The sequence below is a fragment of the Zea mays genome, chromosome 10 (genome assembly GCF_902167145.1).
Source record: "Zea mays cultivar B73 chromosome 10, Zm-B73-REFERENCE-NAM-5.0, whole genome shotgun sequence".
NCBI classification, from domain to species: domain Eukaryota; kingdom Viridiplantae; phylum Streptophyta; class Magnoliopsida; order Poales; family Poaceae; genus Zea; species Zea mays.
The window spans coordinates 129,759,832-129,772,399 of record NC_050105.1 but is presented as its reverse complement, the minus strand read 5'-3'; the positions used below and the strand labels follow the sequence as shown (position 1 = coordinate 129,772,399).

Genomic DNA, 12,568 nt, shown 5'->3' with positions numbered 1-12,568 from the left:
GACATATTTGTTGTGTAACACTTTTCCCAGTGTCGAAGATGTGTGCACTTCTATTCTATGCACTTTTCCTAGTGTCGGGGTGCTCTCCATGAGCTCGATGTCTTTTTATCTTCGAATCTCCTTCTCCTGCACTAGAGGGAGATCTTCATGCTCTCCATCAACCATGAACACGAGATGAGATTTGGGAACTCAGGGTCTGAGTTCGAGCCAATACAGTCATCGGGGTCGGACGAATATCCGAGCTCCTTTAGGTGTGAGGGTGTTGGTTACGCATTTTGCAGATTGGATCTAGGGTCGTTAGCGTTGGTGTCGTCGAAGTGCTAGGCCTTAGCCGGACCCATCCTAATGCATAGCTGATGAAGCACAACGAGCAAAATGAGATGATGTCAATTTTCGGGTTGTCTGTTATATGCCTGAGACTCCTTGATGCATCGCTGAAGAACTTGAAAATGCTGAAGGTGATCTCTTGTACTTACACGAAAGTTGTTTCCATCAGATCTATTATAATCAACACACTCCCCTATCTGGCACATCAACTGTTGAGGATTTCTCTATGTGGGTGTTCACAAGATTAAACAACCAAAAAATAAAAGTATAAGAAACACAAAGATTTATATTGTTTCGGGCTCTCGCGTGAGATAATACCCTACGTCCAGTTTGCTGGTGGCTATATCCTCTTCTTCCCTTGTGAGGTGCTTTACCCCTCGTCTTATAGTAGAAGGAGAGGGTTAGTTACAAGAATGGTACTTGGTAAAGTGTTGGATATAGAATGGGATCTATTCTAGTAGTTTGGCCTATTGTCTAGGAGTTTTATTCTTTGAGGTAACATGTGGGATTCCCTTAACATGTGAGAATTTTATAACCGGAAGTATTCTGGTATAAGGAAAAGCGTCGCCTTCCTTTATCTGTTGCACACGTCAATCTAGTTCTGGCGAGTGGGTCGAACTCCCTTCGGATCTGAGTTTTAGTCCTACTAGGTCTGAGTTATCGATTTCGAGTCTGAATCCACAACAGATCCGATGTAGTAGCTTTTCTCTTGAGACACCTCAGTTATTGATGTATTATATATATATATACAACCTTTAAATATAGTATCTTAGATTTTTCATGTTTTTCACATGTCCTTAGATTTTTTATGTTTTTCACATGCGCGACGTTGCAATGCTCTGCTGGAGACAACCTTGCCACCACTGAATGAAAGGTTCATGCAAGGGAAAGAGGATTTAACATGTTCGTGTGCTATTTTTACACGGTTTATCTAATACTAACATAAACAAAAATGCACTGCCCCTATTTTTACTAACATTCCACGGAGGGAAATCACCCAATTTCTACAAGTCCAAGTTGATTGAGCGATGCCAAAGGGATGACTCATAGAGTCAAAAGTCATTGCAGACTTGCAAGCTTCCCTCCCCTACTATCAGGCGAATCATATCCATCCACTTACTACGCTGCTAGGCTGCTACGAACAAAATCCTCCTAATTAAGACGGGCGTCGTTGGCTTCAAATACTGGTCTCTCCCCTGTCCAAAAGTCTCTCGAATCTCCACCCTGGTTCTGCACCGGTTCCAGAATTTTCTCCCATTTACAGGGTCTCCCCGTTTCTGTCCGGCGGTTCTGCCGTTCCACTGCTTTTGATTTCGGAGTGTGAACTTACATCTTGCTGGATAATAAAGATTGGATTTTAAGCGATTTGGGGGTGCTTGCCTGATCTCCCCCTGCGAGGTACTGCCGGGGGATTGGATTTCGGGGAAGTTTTGGTGGTTTGAGATTCGGCTTGGCCGGAGCAGGAATGACGATCGACATGTCCATTCCCGGGAGCTCCGGGCTGCTGAACGCTGCGGGGAAGAGGGACATGAAGTTCTTCAGCAACCCCTACGTGCTTGCGCTCACGGGCGCTGCAGGAATCGGTGGATTCCTCTTTGGCTACGATACAGGTATGTACAGCAGCAATCGATGACACTAGCGGCTCTCAGGCCTCAGGGACCCCTCTTGCTATAAATCCTAAAGTTCTAATTGTAGGATATAACAGCTTTCTGGCTGGTTAGGAGTAGGGCCTGATTTTGGGTCACTTGATATGAAAAAATGGAACATAGTCTTTTCTATGATTAGTTCGGTTGAATTTGATGTTCTAGTCTTTTCTCTAGTTGTTACAGATTGAATTTGGTGAACTGAATTGGACACATCATGAAAACCAGACATCCTGCAGAATAGTTCGCACTCCTGTTGCGCAATTGCACTTTTGCACGGGACCTGAAGTTAATTTTTGCACGAGTTTTTTTTTTCCCAACGGCCTTTTTTCTTAGAGCTTATGAAATTCGACTGAAATACCAATATAATTTTGCACATGTAGCTGAAAATTTTCACTTGTCAGGTGTCATATCTGGAGCCCTTCTGTATATCCGCGATGATTTTCCAGCGGTCAAGGACAATTACTTCTTACAGGTTCAGTCTAGCCTGCTGATAATTAGTTGTCACAATATGACACTCTCCATGAATGTACTGATTGTCTGGGTTTGGTTTCTTCCGCAGGAAACGATTGTTAGCATGGCCTTAGTCGGAGCTATGATTGGAGCTGCTGGGGGTGGTTGGATCAATGATGCATACGGTCGCAAGAAGTCTACTCTTCTTGCTGATTTGATGTTTGCTCTTGGCTCACTTGTCATGTGTGCTGCTGCTGGTCCTTACATTCTAATTATCGGAAGGCTCCTCGTTGGTTTGGGTGTGGGTGTTGCATCAGTCACAGCACCGGTATACATTGCTGAAGCTGCTCCTTCAGAAATCAGGGGAGGTTTGGTGTCAACTAATGTACTCATGATTACCGGTGGCCAATTCTTCTCCTATCTTATCAATCTTGGCTTTACTGAGGTAATACTCAATCTCCACTCAGGCAGGACCCTTGAAATTGTTCTTAGCTTATGCCACTCTCAGCTGACAACTAGAAATTAGGGGATCTTGCATCTTATATGTAAAGCTCAAAGTAACTATCTTTTGTATCAGTTGAATTAAAGATCTATCTTGACTAGTGAATACGTTATACGACTCAGCATCACATGCAATGCTAGCAAGTTAAAATGATATTCCTTGCATTTACATTTTGGTGTGGTTCACTTTCACAAGAACCATTAAGAAAAGCTGCATCTCATGGGAAATGTTTTCAGCATCAGTGACACTGAAAAGTTTATCTGTTTTTTTCTTTTCATATATATTTTTACAAGGTGCAAACATCCTTGTTGGTTCTAGTTAATTGTGTAATACTCTTTACTGTTAAATGAACCAAGAGTCAGCCTTCCCCTACCAACAGCAATGGGTGTATTATTGACGAGGCATTGCTTGGTGCGCACCAACTTTGATGTTGGTGGGATGCTTGATCTCTCTACTTTTGAGAGTTCACTGAACTAGTTGCTTCCTTGCTTTGCATTCCTGTCAAATGCACATTTCAGCATGAGAAAATTTCTTATTCAGTATTAGAATATGAGGTGGTTCCTTATTTAGCTCTTAAAGATAAAAAAGTTCCCCCAACATAGCACTGGCTTCATTTTTGGTAACCAATAGCCTGTATGTGCCCCCCTCCCCCCGACAGCAACAAAATAACCACTGAAGTCCTTGCAAAAGAGACCATATATGTTTTGTGAAAGTAACAGGCAGTAGTTCATATGGTTTGATCAGATCTCCATCATTTTGTGATGAATATTCTGGTTAGAAAATTGTGGGAACAGTAGTACACACCCACTTCGTAAAAAAACATGAAATTTCACTATTCTTCAGTGTACAGTTAAACCCAAATTAATAAACAAAGTACATCAGTTTAAAAAGCATTGAAGTGAATTCACAAACAACGACAACGATAACAAAGTCTTTGAGTTCCAAGCAAGTTAGGGTACGCTAGGGTTGAAACCCAATAGAAACTACAAATCGAGTTTTAGCCACATGGATAGTTTCGGTCCTATTCAAGGCTAAATCTTTGGATATATTCCACCCTTTCAAGTCTCTTTATTGTCTCTTCCCATGTCAATTTTGATTTTCCCCTGTCTTTATTCCTACTACTATCGCGTCTTAGAATTCCACTACGTATTATTGCCTCTGAAAGTCTTCATTGGACATGTCCATAGTCCATACTATCTCAATCGGTGTTGGACAAGCTTCTCTTCAATTGGTGCTATCCCCTAGTCTATCACGTATATCATTGTTCTAGACTCGTTAAATTTGTATGGCCACAAATATAACACAACATACGTATTTCTGCACACTTATCTGTTTAAAAATGACGTCTTTTAGTCCAACATTATGCACCATACAACATAGCAGGTCTAATCGCCATCCTATAAAATCTGTCTTTTAGCTTCTGTGGTATCCTTTTATCACATAGAACACCAGATGTTTTGCACCAATTCCTCTAGTCTGTTTTGATTCTATGGCTAACATCTTCATCAATATGCATCTCTCAGTAGCATTGATCCTAAATACTAAAAGTTATCCTTCCTGGATATTAACTGACCTTCCAAACTAACATCTGCTTCTTCATGTGTAGTAGTGCCGAAGTTACATCAATACATCTCACATATTATGTTTTAGTTCTACTGAGTGATTTTATGCAGGTAGCGCACAAGCAATGCGAGATTTAGAGACAAATCAGTTGTTATGTAGGTTGCAAGAAGTACTGTAAAAAATTCATCCTAACCAGATATATACAACTAGTCAACTATATATATTAAGGGCCCGTTTGGCAAAGCTCCAGCTTCTGCTTCTTTAGCTCCAGATCCTGATCCTCGTGAGGAGTTGATCCTCCTGATTCTCCTAGAGAATCAAAATCATTTTTAAAACCGTTTGGCAAGTAAACTGATTCTTGTCTTCTGAAAGTTGGTGGTCTGTGGCGATTGTCTGTTTTACCCTTTGCAGTTCAACTTTGTTACAAACTAATAAGTAGGATGCATATACGGAAAAAAATTATGAAACAATAACATATAAAATATTCCCATCATAGTAGTGCATAAAATGGTCTCAAATGTTTAATCCATAAATTGGCTCGTTATGTTTTTGTCCAATGGCAATTGCGGGTAATTTCGATCAAAATTTAAGGGGAGGTCCATATTTGGCAAGTTGTGTCAAAATGCTACACATGACAACAGGGGTAGAATGGTCTTTTCAGATAGCAGCTGACGTTGTTACAGGAGAAAACTTATGGCAGTGCTATATTGGAAACACAAAATGATGTGAATGCTCTGTTAGGGAGTTTTTATCTTTGGGTGCTAAATAAGGAACCACCTCATCATCCAATGCTAAATAAGGAATTTTCTCTTTCAGCCCTGCTTGACTCTCATCCTCTACTGTTCTTGCGCAATAGCAAAAACCTGGCACGATAGTGATGTTCTGTTCCAATCTCTGTTCATGAATTGCTACATGTTTACATGCCCAGATGATTAAAACTGACGACTCGTTTGATTTTCATGGTTTTTATTTGTAATGGCAAGTTGATGTGAAACATTTATAACGATGGCCAATAGGAATATTGCATATTAGTTGTTGCCATTGTGGTAATTACTAATATGCACGCTACATGGAACAGGTGCCTGGAACATGGCGCTGGATGCTTGGTGTTGCTGCTGTTCCTGCCATTATACAGTTTGTGCTGATGCTATTCCTGCCAGAATCTCCGCGTTGGCTTTACTGGAAGGTTAATTATTGCCTCTTGGTCCAGTTCTGCGCTGTCTCCTTCGGTATGGTATCCTGTTCTTATCTTTACTTTTTTTTCCTTCCAGGATGAGAAGGCAAAAGCTATTGCCGTCCTTGAGAGGATCTATGAATCCGACCGCTTGGAGGAAGAGGTAGAGCTGCTTGCTACATCCTCCATGCATGAATTCCAGTCCAACAATACCGGAAGCTATCTGGATGTCTTCAAGTCGAAAGAATTGAGGCTAGCTTTCTTTGCTGGGGCTGGCCTTCAGGTATGTTCTTCAGCCTGCTTACTCGTTCGTTGGTTCGTTCGTGCTCTATTTTCTTTCAGTTGCCAGTGAAGCAGATATTCCACTTGGCTACATGTTCTGTTGTCTAGATTCAGTTGACGCATCAAGCAGGCAACTGGGCGGTACCTTTTTTCTCATCTAGGCTTATCAAAACCATGCAGGCCTTCCAGCAATTTACCGGGATCAACACCGTGATGTATTACAGCCCCACGATAGTCCAGATGGCTGGTTTCTCCTCCAACAGGCTGGCCTTGCTCCTCTCCCTGATCGTCGCGGCCATGAACGCCGCCGGAACCATCGTCGGGATCTACCTAATCGACCGTTGCGGCCGCCGCCGTCTGGCCCTCACAAGCTTGGCCGGGGTCGTGGTCTCCCTGGCCATCCTCGCCACGGCCTTCATACTGCAGTCATCATCCGGCCTCTGCATGAGCGCCGCCAGCGGCACGTGCCAGGGCGCGCTAGGCTGGTTCGCGGTGGCCGGCCTCGCTCTGTACATCGCCTTCTTCTCCCCGGGCATGGGGCCCGTGCCGTGGGCCGTGAACTCGGAGATCTACCCCGAGGCGTACCGTGGGACGTGCGGCGGCATGTCGGCCACCGTGAACTGGGTCTCTAACCTCGTCGTGGCACAGACGTTCCTGTCGATCGTGGGGCTGGTCGGGACCGGCCCGACGTTCCTGATCGTCGCCGGGATCGCGGTGCTGGCCTTCGTCTTCGTGGCCACGTACGTGCCGGAGACGAAGGGCCTGACTTTTGAGCAGGTGGAGCAGATGTGGAGGGAGAGAGCGTGGGGGAACAGCGGCGGCAACTGCGAGAGCCTTTTGGCGGGTACTGCTGCTGCGCCGTAGGCTACCCGTTGCCAGCACTGGTCAAGCGCGTCAGTTTTAGTATGGCCGCTCTGGGCTTGATCGGCTCCGTCCTGGCATTAGTTGGAAGAAAGTAAAAACAGATTGGAGATGCAGATGCAAACTGTTGTATGTGGTGGTGCTTATATTGCTATCCTGTTGCCTGATTGTACGTGTTGTCGTCGTGGCAAATGTTCAGTGGGTGTAAAATATGAGGTCGTACCGTGACGTCAAACTAAGGCAAAAGGCCAGTTGTATGACCCCAGATGGGTGATTATAATTATTTGTACAGTTTCCGGCATATGAATGAATGATGTCCTGGAGAGACAGTAGGGCAGGAGTTTTTTTTTGGTTGTCCTTGGTCAAGTGAGTTGGTGTTTGGGCTCTACATGCGGACCATGACAAACGAGCACGATCAGTAGAAGATCTGTTTCTAGTCCTCCAGCTTTCACGCTATGGGCAACGATTCCACCCATCGTCTATTAAAATGGCAGTTATTTTAGTCCCTAAACTTTTTTTTTTTTGCCTCAGTTTCAGTCTTGCACCGTGGAAGTATGCGATCATCCACCTTGTGATGCTCATTCAGTGGTAGGAGATATGGCGACTTTTGTGGATCTTAGCATCTATCGACTCAACCCAATTCTTCAGAATCAGAAATGCTTACTATAAGAATAGGGCGTGCATTCGTGTGTTTAAAAACGTGAATGAAATGTCGACAACTAGGTTGAATGTTGTATGGACCGCGAGTTCGGCTGCCCTGCCGCAACTGCTGCAACTACAATTAATATAGACATAATATTGTATAAGTTGCAACCGCGGACGGATTAAAGCCGCAGCTAACAAGCATGCCACATTGGAGCCGACCGCTGACGTGGATGGCACTACCTGGAGCTATTAGAGATCAGCAGCGAAAAATCCACTTCTTCACCACAGCTGTGCCGCGGACGCTCTGGAACCTACCAGCTGTGTTTAGTTTCTGTTAACCAGAGGAACGAAGAAAAGGAATCCATATATATCTTATCTTCGCAGTCTTCTCTGACGCGACAGGAGATCGGATCTGGTGTTGCTTGATACAATGATACTGCACCGTGCACATTTATGAAGTCAAAAAATGCTTGCTTCGTCAAATGGAAGGGCACACGACACATTGCTAAAATAAATAGAATAGATGGATGAATGATTCTGCACAAGGTTATTAATTAGCGTGATCCCACCAACCAGCAATAACAATAAGGCCTTGTTCGTTTCCGTCGGATTACACCCGGAATCTTCCAGCTAATCAAAGTTTATATAAATTAGAGAAGCAATCCGGTCAGGAATCGTTCCGACCCACCAATCCGGCAGAAACGAACAAGGCCTAAGTCAGTACTCCCTCCTCCGCCCTATTCCATCTATTTGAAAACGGTGCGATGAAACCCACGTGTGGATACTCCAAGGAGATGTTCGGGAGAGCGCGCCTCGCACGTCACGAGGCAAACCACGCCCCCGCGCGCGCGCGCCCGATGCGCGGCGTCACCCCGCGCCGTCCAGGACTCACTCACCAGCCTTTATTTAGCCATACCACACATATAGGTATGTGTTGTACTTGAGGAGTTTGGGGGGGAGCTTCTGCTCTCTGTGCACCCTTATTAGGCTGGCGCGGACAGAGTGCATTGCCTGCACCTGCACAGAGCAGAACTACTGGTCCAGTTGCTTGCGTGCTAATCATCACATCAGATCATGGAAGGCGAACAGGTGTACGTGGACTGGAGAGGGAATGCGGCGGACGAGAGGAGGCACGGAGGCGTCAGGGCAACGGTCTTCCTCTACGGTAAGCCGATGCTGCCGTTATTATTGTTGTCCCTATTACTAGTATTGTTCCATGCGTTGCGTGCACAGTAGGGGGAGATTGTCTTGTCTCAGTACCAAGAAATGTTGCACGCTGGACCATCTTTCTTTGTTCGTGATTTCTGTTCTGCCGTTTTTTTTTTCCTGAAATGAGAGTAAGCTGTTGGAGGCTTGGAGCCTAATAGATACGGAAAAAAAAGGAGAGAGTGGGAGAGAGAGAAACTCATAAGGGGAAAGAATCTTCTATCTGGGTTGAAAACTTCCGTAGTAGCGAGCGTTGGATTGGAGCTACGAAAACGATCTCAACTCGATCCCATAGAAACTAAACAGACGCAGAAAGGGAATCCCATGTCTGCAAAGCGGTACCAGTACTACAAGAATTGTACGCAAGGGAGGGCTTGCGTTGCGCTTGCGCCGGCACGAGGTATCCAACGCGCGCGAAATGAATAAACTACGTACGATCTGGCCGTCCTGTTTTTATTTTTATTTTTTAATCTCTGGGTAACCTGATCTGTGCAGAGCAGCAGACTAGCAGGTGCGAGGAGCGCGTGATAAGCGATCAAGCACAGAAGAAGAAAAAAAAAACCGTTCTACCCACAATTCAAACCCCCAACCTCCCACCAAAGATTCTACCCTCGGTTCCTAAAACCGTCCACGTCCCAAAAGTTCCAAATTCAACCAAACATATTAAAAAACTAATATTTAATTCAGTCGTGGAATATATGTTTACAATAAATAAATAATCTAAAGGTACAAATAAGGGTTTTCGTCGTGCTACTTTAGAAGCCGTTTATTTAATATAAGATCGGATGGTTAATAAGCTCATCTATGATTTTCTAGCTAGGAGTAATAGATGAAATATATCATTTCTCTAATTTTAATTTTTTTTGGGTAAAATAGTCTCAATGCATTTCTCCAGATGTTGGTTGGTTGGACTTACATGCAATTTCTGAACCACACAGGCACACAACACAAAATCATTTCAGCCGACTCTCATCTCATGTCTGTTTGCAGTTTTGTTCATGCTACGAAGCTGCTCTAACAGCTCAAACTTCACCGTGGTGGCCTATTTGCACGGCACGTTGCATCTGGACATTGTGACCTCATCAACCGTGATAGGCTACCTGGTTGGCACCGTGATGATATCTGCTGCTCTCATGAACTTCATCTCTGATGCGTGTATGATCAAGCGAACCACCGCTATATTTGTATTCGGACCCTGCGTGATCCTGGTAGTAGTTTACTTCTCTCGAGCTAATTCCATGTTAAAGAAAAAAAAAAACTAGGTTTACTTCCATGCTGAAGCTGGATTTTTTTTTAGATAATCACTATTGTTGTTTCTATCAAATATGTTGATTATTCATGTTTTTTTTTTATTTTAGACCATACCATAATTATAATACAAGACAGACATAACACATTAGTTTATTCCATAAAAAAACGCACAAATAGAAAGTGCTCTATAGCATTTTTTTCTTTTGAAATTGCAAAAAACCAGAAGAACAAATAATTTCAGGTTATAAACAAATCTTCTGTTGGACGATGCAGGGTTATATGTTGCTAGCACTGCAAGCCCATTTCCCTGCACTCCATCCTGAAACCTGTGCCATAGACGAAGAGCCAAACAGCTGTGAGGCAGCTCGGGGTTGGAAGTTGACACTGCTCTACTTGGGCCTGTTCATGTTTGCTGTTGGTGAGGGCTGCATGCGTGCCTGCGTACCATCCCTCGGTGGAGATCAGTTCAGCGACAGTGACCCAAAGAAACCACAGCTCAGGAGTACGTTCTTGACCAGGCTTAAGCTCGCAAACTCCATCGGAGCGATGATTGGATTGGCCTTCTTAGTGTGGATTGAGAATAACTTGGGCTGGGACATCGGATTTATGACGTGTGCTCTTGCTGTTCTTGTAGGGCTGCTTGTGGCAGCCAGTGGATGTCCTTTCTATCGCATGCAGAAGCCTAGTGGATGTGGAAGCCCTCTAACTAGAACATTGCAGGTAAAAAAGTTCATACGTACAGTAAGCATGTCATACACAATGTACTTCGCAATTCAGTATTTTTGTGTTAGTTCTTTTTAATGAACATATGCAAGAGGACTGCGTGCTAATGGCACTGACCATACAAAAGTTCTTACGGAGGTTCTCAAGTTCTGTCACTGGTACTGCTACAGGTTCTTATCACTTCATCAAATCAGAAGTCAGCTGCCAATGTAGATGATATTGAGCTACAAGACACCAACACACAAGGTCATGTTTTCAAATCTGGGTAAGTTCCATTGTTCAGGTTTCCATGGAACTCATGCTTCTTTAACAAAACAAAGAAACAGTATTTCTGTGGATAATAATGAACTATTTTTCTAGCTAGACGTAGCAATACCATGCCGGTTGTGTCAATTGTTAATCTCCCCTCTCCAAACAACTGTTGAACAAGGCCTGGATACATACATACATACACATAGATGATGGAGGTAACACCAACAACTGGCTTTTCATTTTGCAGAACCAATCAAGCTGATGAAACCAGGGTCCTCATCCAGATGCTTCCAATCTTCATCAGCTGCTTCCTCGTCTACCTGCCATTCGTGCTGCTCATGACACTAACCATACAGGTTGGCCGTGCAATGGACAGAGGTGCAGGCGCGATCCAGATACCCTCCGCCGCCTCTCTCATCGCGATCCCAACAGCGTTCCACACGCTGATGCAGCCATGCTACGACAGAATCCTGACGCCGCTGCTGAGAACAGCCACCGGACACCAGCACGGGGCCACCCCGCTGCAGCGCATCGGCGCAGGATCGGCTTGCGGGATCGCGGCAGCGTGCGTCGCCGCGCTAGTGGAGGCAAGAAGGCTGAACGTCGCAGAGCAGCGCGGGCTAACGACGTCGACAGGAACCGGTGTGCCGGCGTTGTCTGTCTTCTGGCTTGTGATCCAGTTCTTCCTGCTGAGCGTCATGGACACGGCATCCTTCGGCGGGCTGGCTGAGTTCATCAGGAGCGAGGCGCCTTCGGCGATGAAGTCGATCGCGCCAGCAGTGCAGTCCTGCGTGGCTGGACTGGCTGCCTGGTCATGCTGCGCCTTCATCCATCTCGTGAACAGGATGACGAGGAGTGGTGGCGGTGGAGACGGAGGGTGGCTGGACGGAACGGATTTCAACAGAGCACGCCTTGATCGCTTCTTTCTGTCGCTGGGAGCCTTCGAGCTGCTGGCACTGGTCAATTACACGTTCTGGGCTAGGAGATACGCCAGGAAGCTGCGACGTGTCAGTACTGTCGTTTGATGAGAACGACTCAAAAAATTAAACACAACCAAACAGAGCATCTCTTAAAAAAATCATAAACTTAGATTTAATAAGTTGCTAAATATATAGTGGGAACAAAAACAACTATAGTCTCCACAATAGTTCTCTAGCCTCCAACGGCGTAAAGGCCAACCAATTTTGTCAGTTTTTTTTCTTCTTAAAAGCTAATGTTAAATGTATTTTAATAGATTTTGACTTAAATGTATCGGCGGACCTTGAATAATCTCGTAAGGATTTAAGGGTATATCTCGTATATACATAAAACTTTAAAACATATTTCTGAATCTAAACTTGTTAAGGCTGCATTCGTTTTCGCCTGACCAATCAATCAGCCTAGTTTAGAATTTGATATAGCTTGCTAGAGCTGTTCTTTTGTCTTAGGCCAGAAACAAAGTCATCTGTTTTAACTCCTCCACCTCAATCCTTAGCCTAGAATAAACTTAGGTGACCAACTATTCGGATTAATTCCTATGCTGAAAGTAGGTTGTGTTGGTTTGGTTTCTGGCTTAGCTTCAATCCTGGTCTGCCGAATAGATAATCCATACGTGGTATTATCTACTGGACAATTCTAACTGACCTAGCATGTACTACTTTAACATATGGCATTATTTTCTCTTGGAAAATATCCTTCTCTCTCTTG

General features: G+C 44.4%; 2 protein-coding genes across 3 annotated transcripts; both read left to right on the top strand.

Annotated features, from left to right (window-relative positions):
* The first annotated feature begins 1,379 nt into the window (after positions 1-1,379).
* LOC100285429 (membrane transporter D1) lies at positions 1,380-7,044 on the top strand. The gene is made up of 6 exons (NM_001370712.1): positions 1,380-1,937; positions 2,375-2,445; positions 2,533-2,868; positions 5,567-5,674; positions 5,760-5,945; positions 6,125-7,044. The coding sequence occupies exons 1-6, from the start codon at positions 1,793-1,795 to the stop codon at positions 6,806-6,808; spliced, it is 1,530 nt and encodes a 509-aa protein (NP_001357641.1). The 5' UTR covers positions 1,380-1,792; the 3' UTR covers positions 6,809-7,044.
* Positions 7,045-8,370: 1,326 nt separating this feature from the next.
* On the top strand, positions 8,371-12,551 carry LOC103641797 (protein NRT1/ PTR FAMILY 4.3). 2 transcript variants are annotated; one of them, XM_020545588.1, is made up of 6 exons: positions 8,372-8,615; positions 9,647-9,864; positions 10,181-10,409; positions 10,542-10,627; positions 10,801-10,895; positions 11,130-12,551. In XM_020545588.1, exons 1-6 carry the CDS (start codon positions 8,525-8,527, stop codon positions 11,905-11,907), a joined length of 1,497 nt encoding a protein of 498 aa, XP_020401177.1. In that variant the 5' UTR covers positions 8,372-8,524; the 3' UTR covers positions 11,908-12,551. The 2 variants fall into 2 exon arrangements, with proteins under 2 accessions (XP_008663353.1, XP_020401177.1); XM_008665131.2 differs by having other exon boundaries at positions 8,371-8,615; positions 10,181-10,627.
* The last annotated feature ends 17 nt before the right edge of the window (positions 12,552-12,568 follow it).

Bases quoted from the DNA above. Each gene is read 5' to 3' on its own strand.
- LOC100285429 (NM_001370712.1), top strand. From the start codon at position 1,793: ATGACGATCGACATGTCCATTCCCGGGAGCTCCGGGCTGCTGAACGCT. The intron at 2,869-5,566 runs GTAATACTCAAT...TACATGGAACAG, and splicing joins TCAATCTTGGCTTTACTGAG to GTGCCTGGAACATGGCGCTG. The intron at 5,946-6,124 runs GTATGTTCTTCA...AAAACCATGCAG, and splicing joins TTGCTGGGGCTGGCCTTCAG to GCCTTCCAGCAATTTACCGG.
- LOC103641797 (XM_008665131.2), top strand. From the start codon at position 8,525: ATGGAAGGCGAACAGGTGTACGTGGACTGGAGAGGGAATGCGGCGGAC. The intron at 9,865-10,180 runs GTAGTAGTTTAC...TGGACGATGCAG, and splicing joins TCGGACCCTGCGTGATCCTG to GGTTATATGTTGCTAGCACT. The intron at 10,896-11,129 runs GTAAGTTCCATT...TTCATTTTGCAG, and splicing joins GGTCATGTTTTCAAATCTGG to AACCAATCAAGCTGATGAAA.